Here is a 19723-nt window from a genome sequence, read left to right on the forward strand (position 1 = left end):
AGAGACCCACCTACGATCGTGGGTGATTAAATATCTAAATAAACACTATAAAGTTATCAAGCTCTATCCAAACAGTTTGTATCACACTTTCGGTCTCGCCGTTTCGTTCTACATCGAAATTCAATGGTATAATAAAAAATAAAAAATAAAAATAAAAAGACTAGTTTCACTTTGACACGTCAAAACACTCGAAACGGAATGCCGGAATGGATTCGGTATTATAATAACATTATTTAATAATAAAATAATGACAATATGATATAGTATATAGGATCCAATACCGCATACCAACTGCACGAATATAATATTAGGTATTATTAAAGCCGATCTACAACGAGTCTAGCAACGAATCGAGTAGATCCATTTGCGAATCGTCCCACGTCAAGTTCGTGAGCATGGTTAGCTCTTCGTCCGTGGCGATTTGTGGCTGATGGTCGTTGGGTATGTCGATTATCGTGTAATCGACTACAGAAGACATGAACGGATCCACGGTGGCTGCGTTTATCGAACAGCTGTAGACCAACTCGGGTACGCCCATCGGCTCGTCGACCGGAAGTATCAACGGATGCTGGTGGAAACCGTCCAAATTATTGTCCAAACTGTTGTCCATATGTCGCTGTTCCTCTTCCAGCGACTGGACGGCCAACTCGAGCGCTTTTTCGTCTTCGACGGTCATCTCTCCGTGTCTCTTGCTCGCGTTGTTCTTTTGCTGCATCCGACTTGCCCGCCTCCGGCTACCTGTGATGCAACGAGATAGGTGGTTAAATTCCATATTTATAAATGTAATGGTCATTATAATAATTGGACGTGGTGTCTTATCCGAACTGCGACAAACAATTTCCAAAAGTAGTAAATATTGAAAAAAACATGTGGCGTACTGCTATACCGTAGTGTTGCGATGCACGCTTACTTATCAAGCATTATTTTAACAGTTAGTTAATATTTTAGGGTATACGTTTTAATAGTTCAAACAATAATAAGTGTTTATTAAGAATTGAATGTTAGGTATAAGTATTTAATTTTCTCTCTATAAAAACGCACGAGTTATTCTCGTATTCTCTATTTAAAAAAAAAATATATTACTAACTAGTAATATATTTTGTGTTATAATGAAGAATAGTATTATTACAATTAATTTCGAATCGTAAGCGTACAAAGATAATGCATACATAATATACCCAGTATAGCATATCCCATATAAATATCATAAATTAAAATGTCTACTCAACTCGTATTTTTATTTTATTATAAATTGTAGTTAAAATAAAAATATAGCAACATAGTCTACTAGAGTTAACTATCAGCATAATGAATTATTTAAATAAGTAATAGTTAACAAACACAACAATGGAACACATCAAGTGAAATGCGTCAAAAAATTCTCGACACCCTTGTTGTCTATCTATACATAATTTATATTTTTGTAGATATTTATAAGTCATGCTGTTTACTTGTTCGTTTACGCCGAGCACCACCTTCTAAGCAATCGACATCAAACTTCCAAAATCCTCCTTTACCTGGTTCATCTTTAGATCGCGGCACTTTTACGAAGAATTTGTTTAGCGATAAATTGTGTCTGATCGAGTTCTTAACAAAAATAAAAAAAAAAAACCGTAAAATGTAAAAGATTTACATTTAATAAAGTTTTTGATTAAATATGAACCAATAATTACCTTCCAACTTGGATCAGCGTTACGGTAGTACAAAAAGTTTTCTCTGATCCAACCATATATGGAACTTAACGTAACTTTATTTCCTTTGGCTTTCATAGCCATACAGATCAATGTAGAATATGAGAATGGCGGTTTTTTGTCCCCGTTGTTTTTGTATTGTTCGGCGCTTTCCAAACCTGGAATGAAAAAACAATAAATCAAAGTTAAGAAAATAATCCTAGTAAGCGACAATACTCACTCATTTGAAAACGGATTTTATGCGGAAGTTTTTTGGGATTCTGATCTGCTAAACGCGTGGGCGAATTAGGTGAATCAGGAGGAGTAGGCAAAGATGGCACCGATAGTATGTTTGTCAAACTATGCAACCAGTTCAGACTGGTCAGATCCGTGTCTGGTTCCGAGTTTACTGGTGCTGGAAGCATGGAAATCGACCTCTTGACGTCCAACATGTTTTACTGCAACCCAAAACGAATATTTCATATTTATTTATTGCTTACACTTGTTTTTAGATCTGTTGAAGATTTAAAAAAATCGTTAACTTCTCCCCAGGGGTGCGTATTTGTCTAGGGGGTGATCATCGAGTTCCCCCGAGATCGTTTCCGACCGATTAACAACCGACTTCCGGGCACATGCGTGCAGGATATCGGGGCAGGTTCATTCTCGATTTTTCCCCCTTCTACACATGCAAAGGGGTTCGTTTACCTGAGTGTTGTTGGATTATTAATCACTTGACACACTCCGATAATGGTTTACATATTATTATTATTATGCGTCGTAAAGGTGCCTGCGATATTTCTGAAGGGGAGAAACGATTGTATTGTACCTACCCAGTGCGTATTATTGGCTTTACGAAAATGATTTCTCTATGAATAGGAAGCGTCACGAGCCCTTTAACCGTTCTGATGTGGGAACTTATCAACCTGTACACAATTCACCATTGTACCTACGCGTATGTTTATTTTCAAAATCATTTATGAACATTTATTATATAAAACATGCGTGGACAATTTAAAATAAATAATCTAAAACTTGGCCAATAAAACTTTAAAAAATGCGCGTTTTTAGTTTTGATTTTTTTTTTGACCTTAACACGAGCAAATAATATTATTCAATGTCTAACATGATTTTTGATTTCATTTAAACTCATGCAATATCAATGCCGAAGCGAATCACAGAATAATGTTTCGGTACAAATGTCACGACCTTAACGGCTCAGCTTAATTCAATTATCCAGTGTATAAAAAATGACCTTAACTTACTTTAAGCTCTAGCCATCATAACATATTATGACGTTCAATTCATTGAATATTATATATTTTTTTCGAAACTATATAATATAGATGTGTTGAACGCGTGTTTTATCGTGTACTTGTACACAATATGTATTATCGGACTGCCGACTGACTATACTTATAAACTTATGCATATTATCATCTAATTATTATACTATGAACAGCGATTGAGCTTTACGCATAATGTACAGTGAATTAGAGTGTTAATATTGCAGGTTATCGTGAACACCGAGATTTACGTAATTTCGCATTAATCTCGCTGTGCAATCATAACAATACCTAATAATAATAACAATGAACCGCCGTCGCCTTCCCTGCACCGCACCAGTTTGATTTACGAAAAACGTGTTCGGAAACGTCGTTCGCGTGATTCGTGAACGAAATACGTATTTTATAGTATATTAGTCATTATTGTATTGTAATGGCCTGCTGCAGCGGGTAAACAATAGATCGCAGTCGGATGGCACTATGCGCGCGTATCGATTTAACAAAAATCCCCCTTATGATAAGTTTTGGAAAGATGGACAGAAAATATCAAACCGAGCGCGTTTTATTATGCAGGCGGTTACCGAACGCGTATATATACATGTTTACGTGGGAAAACTGTCATCGAGTGTAAAACACATATTATTACTATGTATATATATATATAGGTAAATGTGTGTGTGTACTGCATGTCGTGTGTTTGTATATAGTAATACGGCGAGGCCAACCGACCGACTATATACCTACGCGCGTATGAATTTTGGCCCGGGGGATAAATAATTCAGGGGTTTATTCCGTCAGACTACCCTTGTCCGGCGCACGGAATGGATTGGGCGGCGGGCGCGTGGGCGTGCCCGGACGAGAAAAAGGGCTTTTCGCGCGCAAGCGCCCGGTTTTCGTCGATAATCTAATGCCCGCGCTGTATTCGGTTCGAGCTCCTTTTCCCACATACATGTATACATTATTATATTCATGTATTAACCCGCTTATCGCTGTGGACGAAAAACATTTTCACGCGCACAAACCGCCGAATAAGAAACCTTGCAGTATACTAGTATTGTCTTCTCGATGAGATATTATTTGTGGCGTACCTAAAAACGACGACCGGAAAACGCGTCTGCAGGAAACGATATTCGTTTTCCGAAAAAAAAAAAAATACACAACAACGCTGTGCCCTCTTCCGAACGTCGAAAATGCTGGCGAACGACTTCGGAATAATAATATAACTAGTATATTATAATATATTATATGACGGTTGCTCTGATTCGTCACATACTTTGCGTTATTATTGACTTCTCGGACATGATAATAAAACGTAAAAGTCGTTCCTATATAGTGTTTGCGGCATCGTTGTGTATACTGACGAAATGTAAATACAGCCAATACATAGAAGCGTAGTCGCCCGTCACGAACGTTATTAAAATAATTTTTCTATCGGTTATCTATTCAAATATCTCTTTTTGTTTGAACAAACTATGGATTATAAACAAAAAAATAAAAATATAGAGATAACGAAAACTACAAACTATATAATGTTGTTACGCGGACATGCATTATAAAATATATCATCATAATTTATACGGAAGAATTAACCAAGAATTATCACCTTTTTTTGGTTTTTCAAATTTCGATTTTTGAAATTTATAAGTAGTTAGGTATACTTAAGGACCACCTTTCAAATACTTATATTATTCGTTCCGTTTAAGGAGTTATATTTTATTCGAATAAGAAGCAACTTTTACTATACTGTAAACTGTTAGATAAGCTTTTCATGCATCTATTTTGCAATTTAAATGAGTATTTTATATATATAGCTATACTTATGATAATAGTTCTTAAAAATGGTGTTACAAAAATATAAAATATATGTATTAAATCTAGTACTTATTATACTTGGACAATTTTTAAAAGTCATAAAATATTAATCGATTAATATTGTTTATAATAATTTTCAAATAATTGTAACATGCGTATCTTCTAATCCAATGATCACGCGGACAGGTTGTCCTTTGTCAAAAGTTAATACAACTCCAAAACTCCTCATTTAAATTGCAATTGAGATATCAACATTTTTAAAATAGTCAATTGTTTTTGATAATATACAGTGATACAAAATGGTTTTTATTTGAAAAAATTAAATTTGTACCACCAAAAAACACTTATTATTTTGTTTAAAAGATCATTTAAGTATTTTAAAATTAGGTACTCAAATACGCATAGAAATTAAAATTCGAATAAATTCATTATTAAAAAAAAAAAAAAAACAGATGTGAGTATGCTTAGTGAATCACTCTGTATATTTATACAGGTAGATAAAATGCTTAGTTTATCACTTGTCATATGTGTTAATATTTTTATTGCTTTAAGAAACTTATTGTTTTACAGGCGAAAACTAATGAAAATGTTTTATCGTTTTTGAAACTCATCGAAAGTCGTGCACAATAAATATGAAATAATATTAACTTACTAACACGTAATAGGCAAAAAGTTATTGTTTGATTCTAAGAACCTGTAAAATGTAATTAAAAATATCATAGTGACTATATTATTGTGTGAAAATAATCCTACATTTTATTTTAGAACGCTTTCGCAATTCATTTTAGATTTATTGGTTACTTAATAATACTAATAGTATAATAGAAAGGACATATTACCTATAAGTACATTAGGAATATTACTTTTATTAAATTCGCCAATTTATCACGCTTACACTATTATTAACACATATTTAAAAGTAATAAGAGTATTCAAATAAATATAATTTTATGCGCATCATACATTATTATTAACTATATAAGAATATTAAATTACCGTAATTTTATCGATTTAATATTTGACATTATAATGTAAAATATATAAAGTAATTTGTATTTCAGTTGACCATTTTATGTTTTGTTATCTATTATATGTATTGATACCTAGAACACATTTGATAGGATTTGCAGTTCTTTTAAAAAACAAAATATATAAATTACTTTGATACCCATTTGTTTTTAAGAATTTCAATTTAAAATTTAAAACAACAGCAATCATACTAATTATATATAATAATTATTGCACAGTTCTAATACATTATTTACAGATATACATGAATGTAATATAATTTTTTACATTATTATGTTAATAGCTATTAGTATTGATATTAAACCTATTAACTCTTAAAAACATAAAAAGTATTAAATAATTGTCTTTCTTAAATTTTCGATAACATAATTTATAAATAAATTCCATCCTAAAAATATCTGTTAATAAAAAATGTATAACAAATAGGTAAAAAATATAATCAACTAATATTATCAATATTTAAAATTCTAAAAATGTATTATAAAACGTTCATTGGGACCATGTATAATTTAAAATAATTACTTTGTAAAAATAATAACACTTTTATTTATGATATCTAATTGTAAAATCATACGTTTCCATAGTCTGCAATTACATAGTATACGGCACTAATGTCCTATTCTACATATATAATATTTTGTAGGTATCTCCTTTGCTTTCACAAATTATATAAAAAAATAAATTATTCTACAATATGACCGATTAATGGATTTTAGTTTGATAATGAAGGCAGGATATTTAATAAAGTTTACAATATTGAAAATTTCGATAGATAGATAATCAAAAAATGAGGAACTGTGTGATATCATGTGAAAATTAACCGACATACTTAATATAACCATAATATTATTCGTATTTAAAAATGGTAGTTTGTCCGTAAATCTGTGATTTCGATTTTAATACTACTTCATAGACAGTGAGTACCTACTCACTATTCAGTCACAGGTCCAGGTTCTTCGTACGTATAAATTATAAAAAAAGTATTGGTGCTTATTTTAACACATTTCCTTTAAAATATGTCCACGAACTTCCTGAAAATAGATTTTTTTAAATTAAATAACTAATTTTAAAACATCATGTTTAAATTTGACATTTGTATAGTTTAGTACTAAATAAGGAAGATAAAGACGTATAGTCTGCTCGTATTTTGGTTGCCTATATTCTAAACATGTAATACATGATGAGTTGTACCTATTATACATAAGTTATATTACATATAAGTATTTAAGTAAATAATATTTTCGTGTATATTGTTAAAATTTCAGTACACAATTATTATCATTACTATTACAATATAATATAATGGCACTTAAACCTATAATACATCTACTGCAATAAGACGCATAATTCGAATACAATCGTACAGATTCCCTAGCGGAACTGTTATAAAAATATCCTTTTGAATACATTCTCAATAGAATTTCGTATAACATGATATATTATACACGATTTTAGTTTATTGTAAATATATTATGTATACTTCGAATCAATATATTCTATCCGGTGTGTCAGCAAACGAAAAAAATAAGTAGAGCGCGATATTGAAAAGTCCGCGGTCATACGCAAATATATTCGTAACATTATTTGAATTTTATTATACTCTAATACATATATATGTATATATAAGCGCAAAACCCTCGTCGCAGAGACTAATGCGTGGTTTATTATTTTTTTGTCCGCTTCTTATGTAATATTCAGTGGCAAATGGCCGCCGCCGGTCCGTTTGAATGGACATCGACCTCCACTGGCCGCCACCACCTCCTCCACCGCCACCACCAAAGTCGCCGCTGCTGAAGGGATACAATATCTACGCGCGAGGTAGGTGTACCCCCTGTGACCCTTTCACTGACCACCTATACGATCGATATATACACCCATTATGTGTGCCGCCGTGTATAGCCGTCGTTGCCGCCACCGATTTACCGACTAATGCGAACGTTGAAATTAACAGATTTTTATCTATTTTTTTGGTTATACCTACCTAAAATATAATGTTTATTGGTACATTTTATTATGACGTGTATACGAAAAAAAGGGTAATTTCACATCCAAAAATAAAAACGCACACACACACACATAGGTGCATACAGGAGGGTTTTAATGGATTCTTGTGCACAACTTGGACGGCATCGCCGCAATGCGATGAATTCAGAATTCGATTTGGTTTCACCAACGAGTTATTTCCGAATAAAACAATGTTATTTAAAATCAAACACTATATTATTGTATTGAGAGTTTTCTTCTGGAGTGGTATCGATGTAGTCGTATACGCAGCTCGCAAATCATCATCAATCATTTTACTCGTTAAATAAAGCGTGGGCACGTCATTAAAATAAACTTTAAGAATATCGATTAAACTCGAGGATAATATAATTGTATATACTGTTACAAGATACGGAATAGGTCAACAATTTATAAACCAATACGGTAATAGTTGTACATTTCAACGAATCATTTTTGTCTGTATCAAGGCCAGTGTACCTATATTGTTGGTTCAGTTTGACTTTTTGAATATATTTTTATGCACGGCCGTCATTCTATAATTATTATACCTTATTTAATCGGTTAGATTTTAGTGTTTTATCAACTAAAATGCACTTTGATCTGTTTGAGCCTCACACGCAATACGAGTAAAATTTATTTGTTTCAATTTTAAACTAGTGCATTACTGCAATGTTAAAATACACATTACGCGGAGATAAGAAAAAACTTATTACCATTTAATGGAAGTATATATAGCACATGATAGATTTTTTTAATGGGTTTCTTCTAAAACCGCATTAAAAATTAATTTGTAAAATTGACGAAATTGTCACCGTTTTATTAAAAAAAAATTAAGTATCATCTAACTGTGGATTTATAAATTATAAATACCATGCTCACATAAAAATATGATAATATCCGATTATTTGATCAATAAACCTTTGAAATATTGTAATATACTATAATATTATTATAGGTACGTGAATATATTGAAAACTAAGATAAATTAAAATACAATTTCACTCTGTGCGAATTGAAAAAAAAGTAGGTAATTAAGGATTCAAAACTGTACTAATACTATGTATCCTTGTAAACTCAATGCCTATCATCGAATGTAACATTTATTTATTTTCCACCCTACAGTCGAATACGTATGACTATTATAATCGTCAATCGATGTACAGTAATTATAACGGTGCGTATAAACATAGGTGTCATCTGCCAGCAGGTCATCATTCCTGCACAGAGGATGAACATTTTAATTTGTTATACATCATGGAACAACTACAGATGATATGTAAGGGAGTACTATAATTATGTAGGTAACTCTATTTTAAGTAGACATTACACACGTTAACTTTTTTATGAGAATCATAGTTTAATAGATACCAATGTAAAATTAATTTTTTTATTGTAAAATTAAATTTGTATTATTATAAACTCTATTAATCGTATCTATCAATTTGTGTATCACATTTTTTTGTATTTTTTAGCGTGTTTTCTTGCAATTTTTAAATAGATTAAGGTCGTGTTCTCTAAACGTAATTTTATTTGCAATATGATCATGGTCAAATCGACTTTTTTATTACCTACCACTGACTTGACGATTATTACTACATTTTGATTATTCAAACATTACAAAATAATTTATTCCTTAAATAAATATTATAAATCAAAAAGTATTATTTTTTAAAATACATAACTGCTTGGTTTATTAAATTATATAAAAATTATGTATCATATTATTATATTTATTTAAAACGATAAACATTTTACAGTCAAAGACAACAAAAATCTTTACAATGAAATATGATGGTACGGTTTCAAAAATTAAAGTTAATATTATTTATTTTCGTTTTTGGAAAAATTTTGAATTTACATTCTTCAAAGTCTGACAAAAATGTTGCCAGCCTAATATTTACTATTTATAATCGTTATTAATATTTAAGGCATTATAAGTTAATAAAAAACATCATATTATTTCTTTTTCATACAAATCTTGTTGTTTACCACTATATAATTATATATATTAGAGATATATTCATACATCTTTGACATTTTATTGTTATCAATACTTAATAAAATATATCATAATTAATATAACTGTTCAGAGTAGCAGGTATAGGTTATTTTTTCAATTAAATCGATAAAATTATATTAGTAATTGTCAATATTGTCAAAAGAAACCTTGACTGTTAACATATTTGGACTAAGTAAATGTTAGCTAACGTTATTAAAATTTGATTGTAAGGTACTTAAAATTCCCGAACGCTTCCCTTTAGTTGCTCCAACGTAATACATATAGCTACAATACATAAAAAATATAATGCGCTGAATAAATAAATTACAGTCTGCAGCCTGATAGCCTTCGATCGACTACCCGAGTTACAGATGCGTATAATTAATTATAATTTAATAATTTAACACAGTATGTACCTACCTATTGCATTTCAACATAAAATATTATACTCAAGTCTATAACGTATGAACAACATTGTCATTACAAAATATTATATTATTAGTCATTATTCGTATTTATTATACACGCGTTTGTATTAACCGCGTAATAATATGTATTAAATGTTAATACATTATATATATATATATATAATGACATATAGACACTATTATATTAAGGTACAACTTTTATATACCTACTTTACTGTCTACTCAAACGGATCAATCATCAGGTTCGGACTTCTGTCGTCAAAACGCGATCCTCTTCCGGGCTCGCGCGCGAACGTGATGGACCTTCCCGGCGAGATTCCTGGACCGGAATCCGACAAACCAGCAGTGCTGCTGCGTTACAACCGTCTTGTCACGTCACGGATCGACGTAACAACGGCTCGGGGAAGTGACCGAAAAGAAACGTTTTGAGAAAAACGGGACTTAAATTCTTTAACGATGTGGAGAGAAAAAAATACTGAAAAACGTCCGTTACAATAATATAGCTATAATATGTGCTGCGCCACGGTGCGTGCTACCCCCGAGAATAGTATTGTTACTAACTGGAACGCCCGCACGCGACCTCCGACCGGTCTGTGGGCATTCTACGTTTAGCGGCCCGGAACAGGGCTCGTATTCGCCCCCCACCAAGTCGACGCCGAACGCATGTGGTCTAGCCGGCAACCCCTTTCCTTGCGCCCGACTGTATTCGATACTATATATTATTATCGTGACGATGGTGTTGTACGAAGCTCGGCCGAATACATATAATTTCGCGTGATATGCGTATACAGAGAAACGGCGAGACAGACGTACGAAAACGAAAAAAAAAAATTAATTATTTGTAGACTTCGATCAGATGTCATATTTTCATGTGACGGAGGAACGCGCTGCGAATCTCTACGTTTCATATAATATTTAATTGTATAACGTTAAGAGTCATCTTCGTGGCGTATGGCGATTCCCGTTTGGCGATAAGTTTTCGGAACCAACGCCTTTGTCGCCGTTTACGCGCCCTGCGAATTTATCTGCTTCGCCGCACACGACAGACTATACATGCTGCGAACACAAGAGTTATAACGTACTTTGCAAGTTGTCAGACAATATAATAGATAAACAATAGTATTTGGCACGTTTGTCATGTATATCATTGCACCTATATTAAACTGTAGGTTTATGGAGTCGTTGGTGTTTGGTTTGTTTAAAAAACAGTCGCAAAACATTATATATTATAATAATTAACATCTGTGAGTACGAGATAGGAATGGAAATGCTCTTACAACATTTATTTCTGAAGCTGTTTTAAATTATTGTGACCTGGAGCCTTTAAATCAACGACGAATAGTCAGGACAGCTGTTTTTAGTACCAAGTTACTAAGATATTAGAATCGGCTTTACCGATTTTCTGTCCCGAATGAAATTCAATAGGGCAAACGTAAGTTCCTACGCGAGACCTAGCAGGCAATAAAAATACATATGTTAGTTCCAACACGATACAATAAGGTACTTACTAGTGTAGTTCCTACACTACAAAAAATAGATACACATGTAAGTTCCTGCATGGTAAAAAAAGGTACGTATGAAAGTTTTAAGTTGCGTATATTATTATGTATAGTAATTCAGTATACCTACTACAATCTTCATAATAATAAAATGTATAAGTTATCGATCTATTATCAGTTATATCATATTCTGACACGGTCTTACATTTTAATATAATAAAACTAAAAATTAATTTTTTTACCGTGTAGGAATTAACGTATAGGTTCTTATTTTCCGCCGTGTAAGAACTAACATATTATGTACCTTTTTATCGTGTAAGAACTTATACATCACACGTGTAGGAATTAACGTATTTAATTTGTTATCCCACCACTCTCACGTAGGAACATGATGCGATTCCCTATTTATTTTATTTATTAATGAGATGACGTTAAATTTCAGATAAAACTATTTCAAAAATATTATCATTCACTAGATTCAACTATGTCTAAAATATGTAGATTACCACATTCTTAGTAAGCAATTGTGATAATAAATATTTTGATTTTTACGTTGATCCTAGTTATTTAAACTCGATATAATATTTTGTAATTAATATAATATACTTTATTTAATCGTATTGAATTTAAATGATGAATTAATAATATTATATACCTATATTAATATTCAATATGTTTATAACCTTATCGATTGTTTACCAATACATAATAATATTAAAAATATCACACTAGCCATTTACGGAGTTCTTACATTTTGAAGAAACTTATAATATGTAAGTTGTCGATGACGGATTTGTTTTACAACAATTACGCTCAAGACAAAAAATCCTCCAAGAGTATGGTTCCGGTAAGTTAGGTATATTTTGATCGCACATTGTTTCATCAACATAATAAATCGCAAAAATGTTATTAACTGAGTACCTAAATGATTTGTAAAACAAAAGGTATTCTTTAAATAAAAATCATTCGAGTTTTTTTTTACTCGTTCGTCTCCACGAGTCGTGACACTGCTCTGTAGAATAAAGTTTCGCTTAATTTTGTTTGTACCTTAATGGTATTACTGTATGTCTGTATAAGTAAGTAAAGTTTAGACAAATAAAGTAAGTATCATTCAACGATAAAATTATAATTATAAAAAAAAAAACCATAAGATTTATTGTATTCTATAATAATATAAATAATATGGTAAGCACTTAACGATTTAAGTACTTACTTAAAGATTACCGATTTTTATTTATAATAGGTAAGTATACTGATTTATTATTTATAAGTCTTACCATCGATTATACGTAAACATGGTAATTTGTCTAATTGCATTTACAAGTGATTTTGTGTAAATTTTTGAACTTTTTCGCAGAACGTTTTAATTTAAATTGCTAATTCTAATAATTAAATACTGTATCCAATAATATTTCAAATTATAATATTATACAATTATTATCATATTATAGCAACTAAAACGTCTGTGCGGCAGCGTCCCGAATCGAATCAGCTGTAGGTTGTAAATAGTTACCGCTATTAAACGGCTATATAATATTCCGCCGATTCCAGGTGTATGTAAAAAAAAAAATAATAATAATAAAAACAGACATTCGACCAGTGAATTTGAAAGTAGAAAAAATAATATATATCACCTGGCACCCACCGTTACGCAGCATTGATGTTAAGTCGAGCAGTACGAACCCCTAATTACACGTCAGACAATTGCTTTATTTTTTCCAATTTATAACGTGCAGCAAGGGTTTGGCACTAATACAAATTCATCCCTTGCAATAGGTGTTCACCCTAGCCAATGCTAAGTCCTGTAATCTTAACAATAATTACCTTCCGTGCTATCACTAGAAATTTTCGATTATGTAGAATACATTAGCGGTTTGGTAAACCGAAACGTTTTAGTTCGTGAATAATACTCGTGTTATACATTATAATATTATTATGTAGTATAATGACTACATTTATATCAATAAATGTTGGAAATAATAATGTTTTATAGTTCAAATGAAAATAAATAAAATAAATATATACGGGTTGACTTCCATCGTCTCCATTGTTAAATACCATTACTAGTAACTATATATTCTGAACTTGCTACAATAAACATTATTGTAACATTTTTTTTATACATATAATTTGAATTGATTAATTGATAATTGATGCTAGAAAAGAATTGTATCATTCGTATCAATTGTATCATACTTATTGCTTATTAGTTATAAAGAATCTTGAAATTATAACAAAGTATAATACAAAGTCATTATTCTTCGTTTAAATAACATTCAATTTTGTTAATATTTGAATTTAAAATTCACTATGAAAATCGAATGTAGAGATTTCCGGTTTAAATAGTATTTTCTATAATAAAAAGTCTTTGAAAAAATACATATTTTTGATAGTACAATTTTTTTTTTTTAGATTTTCGGATTTTGTATTTAATTTTCAAGACTAAGCTTTAAAATTAAAAGTGTTGTGTATTTCAAATACAACAACGTTTTCAACATTTTGATTTTACTTCATTGTGACTTCAAATGCTTGTAAAAAACGTTATGATTTATTTTTAAAATTGTTTAATTACTAAATGAACAACTCTAGAGGGTTTCTACTACATTCCTAAGCTTTTTGACAAAACTTTAAAATTCTATAAGTACTTTTAACATAATATGAAAAATATTTAGAAAATTGTATTATGTATAAAAATAATATACTAATAAAGTTTTTTTTTTTTTTTTTTTTTATTAGCTTTCAGTATAACTATTACAGCTCAACAATTATTTTAAAAGACATAACAGATGCAATTCTAACTAATATAGTTATGTTATCAATTTTGGATTTTTTTATGTTTGGAAATATTTAGTTATGTATTAATTTACTCTTGTATTAAAGTAAAATATTTGGATGAGAACTAGTATTGCGTAAATATTCATGTATTGACGTATTTTATTTTTTTAGTTTTTCAGGATTATTTTGAAGAACACCGTGAGTTTATTAAATAAATTATAAGTATAGTAATGTAGTAGGTATTTAATTTGAATTATTTATCAATATTTTTTATAATTTAATATAATTACAATTTTTTTAATAATCTACTTAAATTTACATTAATTCAACATATTGTGTATATCTTTTTGGTAACACATTTAAAATTCATTATCCACATTTATTTAATGTAATGTTTTTGATCGATACTTGGTATTAATAATTACATTAAATTATATTAATAAATAATTATTGAAATTATCTATTCATTTCGTGAGTAAAGACATATTATGTAAAAGTGATAGAACATCAGAACTTGTTTGAAAGACTTAACTGTTTAATTGTTACGATGGGCGCATTATTAGTCATGTGAAATAAGAATATTACCCACGGAATGTTTTCTAGAATAAGGATTATTCTTCTACCTCTCGGGAAGTTTTTTTTAAAAAAAATCAATAAATAATTTTACTTATAAGAGTAGAACGACAATACTAGAGAACAAAATATTTTGTTATAATGTATATTTTTATTTAGCATAAAATGGCTAAATTGTTTTGTTAATTAATAATATATTAGTTTGAAAAAATTAGAACTTTTTGAAGGTTCATACGCGAGAATAAATACGTTTGAAATTAATCATCCATTCGTTTCGGAGGGGATTAAACCCCCACCCCCCTGCAACCTCCACTGGACATATCGAATAAAGATTTGTTTAGAAAGCAACTGCCAACTGGAACTCATCGATTATAATTTTTTTTATAATGAAGTATGTTTATAATTCATAAATAATTATTAGTCTTAAAAATTTGAAACATACATACACCAGTTGTTTAAATTAGCATTTTCCGTACATGATTATATAATATCCTAAGTTGACATGAGTGCCCATTGGGGGGAGGCAAGACAGGGCACTTACCCCCCCCTCTGGAAAACGTATTATGAACTCTTAGCTCAATAAATATTATCATATATTACCTTATTATCAAGGCAAACTATTTGTTGAAATCGCTTTTAAGATATGAAATCAGTATAAAAATATACTCATTGTTATCGTATATTAACATCATAGATAGGTCGTAGTCTATAGTCCGTATAGGTACCTACGTAAAATTTTTTAACGCAGATAATTTGTAGTACCTAAATCCATAAAGTTCACAATAAAGGTATTACAAATATTTTATCAAACAACATTAACTGCATTTTATTCGTCCACTTTCTGAGTGACATTATACATAAGAATTTGGTGAGTTTGATTGGAGCAATAGGCAATAATAATTTGTAATTATTTTCTACGTACAAGTAATTAATAGAGATTATTTTACAAAAAATTAGTTTTATTATAACCATGTTTTACAATATGTATAAAAGTAACAAATTTATGCAACGAATATTGAAACTTCACTTATTTAGTTAAATTTAATTTTTGAAAAGTATTTATTAAAGTAATAATTAAAGTGAATATCAGGACCCAAAAATTTCCTCTTCGACTACGTCAAGGTCTTAATAATGTACGTTCATAATATGATAATATAAATTATTCAATCAATTAAATAAAAGCTTTTTAGTTTTTAAATGCGCATTTTAAGTAAATGGTAGGTAAATATTAAAAGTAGGACAAAACATTGATGTTTGAGGCAGTTCATAAATTAATAAACATTAAAATACCTACCTCACTATTTTATTATCTACTTTCTTCAATCATATTCTATATAAGTATACATACTATACAGTATACACTATACATGTATACATGCATAAAAAATATTTATATTCATAGTTAAAGGCAGTTTAGCTATTAAATTAATTAATATTTTTTTAAAGTTTGGTAGCAAATAAATATATTTTGATCCTACATAAATGTTTGAACTATTTAAATTCAGTTAACATTAAATATTTATTAAAATAAATATTTATTTTTTGATATAAATTAGTTGGCAAAAAACAAATAAAGCTTATAATAGTCTCATGACAAAACTTACAAATGTCATTTTTAATATCAGTTGTTGGTGAACTCATTATTCAAGTACAATATTTTTAATTGATAAAATATCATGAATATTATTTATTTGACAAAAATTTTAAACTTTATTTTTATTTTATCCGGTAATGGAAGCGCGAAATTTGTCAAACGAACATGGATGCTGTTGAGTTATGCTTGGCGATTTACTTTAATCTCTATATTTCTAATCAATGTACATGGTGGAATTAAATGGGTATGATAAAGAAAATAATATATTGTTATAGTATGCTTATTAAATAAATCTATTGGTATTTGAAAAACAAAAACAGTAAAACGGTAATGTTTAAAATGTAATTCTCATAAAATAATAACTTTTATTTTTTTGTTTACAGTTAAATTTACGAAATATATTAATTAATATGTTAGGTTTAATATAATACGTAGTATAAATTAAAAGAAAAAAAATAACGATTTATGAGTGAATCGGAAATTGAGAAATAAATACACTAATATTTTTCACTATAGAAAAACACAAAATATATATTTTATATGAAGGTAACAAAAAAAAAAAAAAATCGTAAAACACCGAAATAATATCATATTACTCAATTTAATTTGATAAATGTATAATTTATAATAACAATACAACTGAATTTTATATTTTATCTTTAACACTTTCTGAACTTTAATAATTGATGATAAAATAAATAAAAATTACATTTCAGTTATTAAATAATGTACGGGACATATTGGAGCCTATATCAATTGTATTGATTATAAGTGTACAATTGAAGTTATTGGGACCACTCTTCTCCATTGCATGGCGATCATATTTCGATAATGAATTTTCAAATATATTAAAGAAATGTATGGACATACTTGATGTGTTGAAAAAGTGTAATAGTGAAATTGTGCTTAAAGCGAAAATATTTTGGACAAGCATCGTTTTCATACTGATTCATACAATGTCAGGTATAGCAGTATTATTGGGTTTTTCCAATACGCCTGACTATACTTTTTTACAATGGGTAATTTTATTTTTTTTTAGTTTTCAACTAGCAAAATTTAAACCATTAAATGTAATGCATGTTCAACAACACATTTTTAATTTTAACCACGAATTACAATTTTATTTTAGGTTGTATGGACATGCATGTTTTCATATAATAACTGTTTGCTCTACGAGTACTTGTTTTTAATAACGCTTTTTCAAATAATCGTGTACAAATTAAACGAAGAAATATCGAAGGGCATTATTCCTATTAACAAATTGGGAAGTATTTATACCAATACTATGGATAACTTGGATGTCATAAACAGATTCATTTACGGACCACCAGTGCTCGTTAATATTATATTCGGAAACATGTGTGGTATTGTCTATATACTATATCATTATGTGTTATTTAAAGGATTGTTTGTTAAATTCGATGTTCATCGTTTTTTCCCGATATTTGACGTGTCAATAAGATTGTTCGGCGTCTTTGTATTATTTTATATTTGTCAGACCACTGAAAAAGAGGTTAGACTTTATAAATAAATTATATTTAGTAGGTATTACTATTACTATTATGATCATTTCTTTCTAAGTAAAAATATTTTATTGTAAATCTAAATGAAAATCTTTGCATGCTAAGTCGTATTTCACTTTGGAAAAATTGTTTTTATTTTATCATTGTGTATAGATAAATCGGACAATTTTGATTTTAAACAAACGATCTATTACAGAAAACCTCACAAATCGTCGGAAGGTAAATTGATATAAAATATTGATTTAAGAACTTATAACCAACCGAACAATAAATTGTCATTATTCCAAATATGTTTCAGATTGCTTTTTTTTCATTACGAAGATTGCACAGTAACTTCCATTTTGAGTTGTGTGGATTTCATAAAATTAATTTAAGGCAATTATTATCATTATTATTTAAGACAATATTATTTCTAATTATTCAAATTCAGTTAAACATAAAATCTCTTACTCAATCATTAAGTTAATATTATTATAATATTGATGTAATTCAATAATAGGATATTATTGTAGACTGTATAGTTTAATGATGGTTTAGTTAGGTTTATATTTTACTTACAATATGAATCAAGGGTGGTCAAACTTTTTGTCACGATCTACTAAAATATACTTCACCTTTGAGGATCGACTTCCATAGAATTCTTTTTTTTTTATAGAACAACTATAATATTATTAAGAAACATATATGGCGCGTGGCCTTAAAAATACATTCTAACACGATCGACTGTTTGGCCACCCCTGATATAAATGTTTGAACGCACGTCATAGGATTTTAACATTTTTTTTTTTTTTATTATTATTGTTTTTATTTACATCGTTTGATTGTGTGGTGTACACATCTATAATTTGTAACTTTTTAGTATATACATTAAATAAATAAACAACAAATATACTTGTGCATAATGACTTAGTCACTCTAACAGCATCAGCTCTTTAGTACTTCGATGTACAATATAATTAAAAAAGACATGCACACATACACACACGCACGCACATATGACTTACCTATGCAGTTCATCAGTATTTTCTCGGAACACCGCATTTGCTGATTGAACAGATGACGCGCCCGCCGAAGTAAATAAATTGTTATTAGAAAAGTGTAAATAATCTATTTAATAGTCCAGTACTTCAATAGTAGTCATCATGAACACTGCATACACTAGTATACTAGGCGAGTATACTCAGGTCTGAGCGTTTTGACATGGAGTAGATAGTGACTAGGCGCGTGTATTGTTGACATTTTACAATCGACTTTAAACAAGATGCTGTATTGTATGGTTAATAACTATACCTACATTTTTTTTTCTATTATATTGCATAAAAACTTGAATTTAAAAGTATTGATCGTTATTACATTAATATTATATACGTCGATACTGATAATAATAATAAATTATTATAACTATTTAATAGCTAATTAAAAATAAACTATTGTTAATAAGAGGACGTCACACCCACATGTGTTTTCTTCGTCGTATGATTTAACATGGCAAATTTTTGTTTCGGCGGAATAAATTTTACGCTGTTAACTATAA

The 19723-nt window shown here is 29.4% G+C and overlaps 1 protein-coding gene across 4 annotated transcripts; it reads right to left on the minus strand.

Annotated features, from left to right (window-relative positions):
- Positions 1–75: 75 nt before the first annotated feature.
- On the minus strand, positions 76–10832 carry LOC114127293 (forkhead box protein J1.2-like). Of its 4 annotated transcripts, none has more exons than XM_050200105.1 (6): positions 10436–10832; positions 6727–6825; positions 1912–2128; positions 1674–1849; positions 1452–1587; positions 76–738 (listed from the first exon to the last, which is right to left on the minus strand). In XM_050200105.1, exons 3-6 carry the CDS (start codon positions 2120–2122, stop codon positions 329–331), a joined length of 933 nt encoding a protein of 310 aa, XP_050056062.1. In that variant the 5' UTR covers positions 2123–2128; positions 6727–6825; positions 10436–10832; the 3' UTR covers positions 76–328. The 4 variants fall into 4 exon arrangements, with proteins under 4 accessions (XP_050056062.1, XP_050056061.1, XP_050056059.1 ...); XM_050200104.1 differs by having other exon boundaries at positions 6723–6825; XM_050200102.1 differs by lacking the exon at positions 6727–6825.
- Positions 10833–19723: the final 8891 nt, after the last annotated feature.

Source organism: Aphis gossypii, chromosome 2, assembly GCF_020184175.1.
Source record: "Aphis gossypii isolate Hap1 chromosome 2, ASM2018417v2, whole genome shotgun sequence".
Lineage (NCBI taxonomy): Eukaryota > Metazoa > Arthropoda > Insecta > Hemiptera > Aphididae > Aphis > Aphis gossypii.

Excerpts from the sequence above, each read along its gene's own strand:
- LOC114127293 (XM_050200102.1), bottom strand. The coding sequence starts at position 2,122 with ATGTTGGACGTCAAGAGGTCGATTTCCATGCTTCCAGCACCAGTAAAC. Across the intron at positions 1,850-1,911 it reads TAAAATCCGTTTTCAAATGA|GTTTGGAAAGCGCCGAACAA; the intron begins GTGAGTATTGTC and ends TTTTCATTCCAG. Across the intron at positions 739-1,451 it reads TGCTCGGCGTAAACGAACAA|GTAGCCGGAGGCGGGCAAGT; the intron begins GTAAACAGCATG and ends GTTGCATCACAG.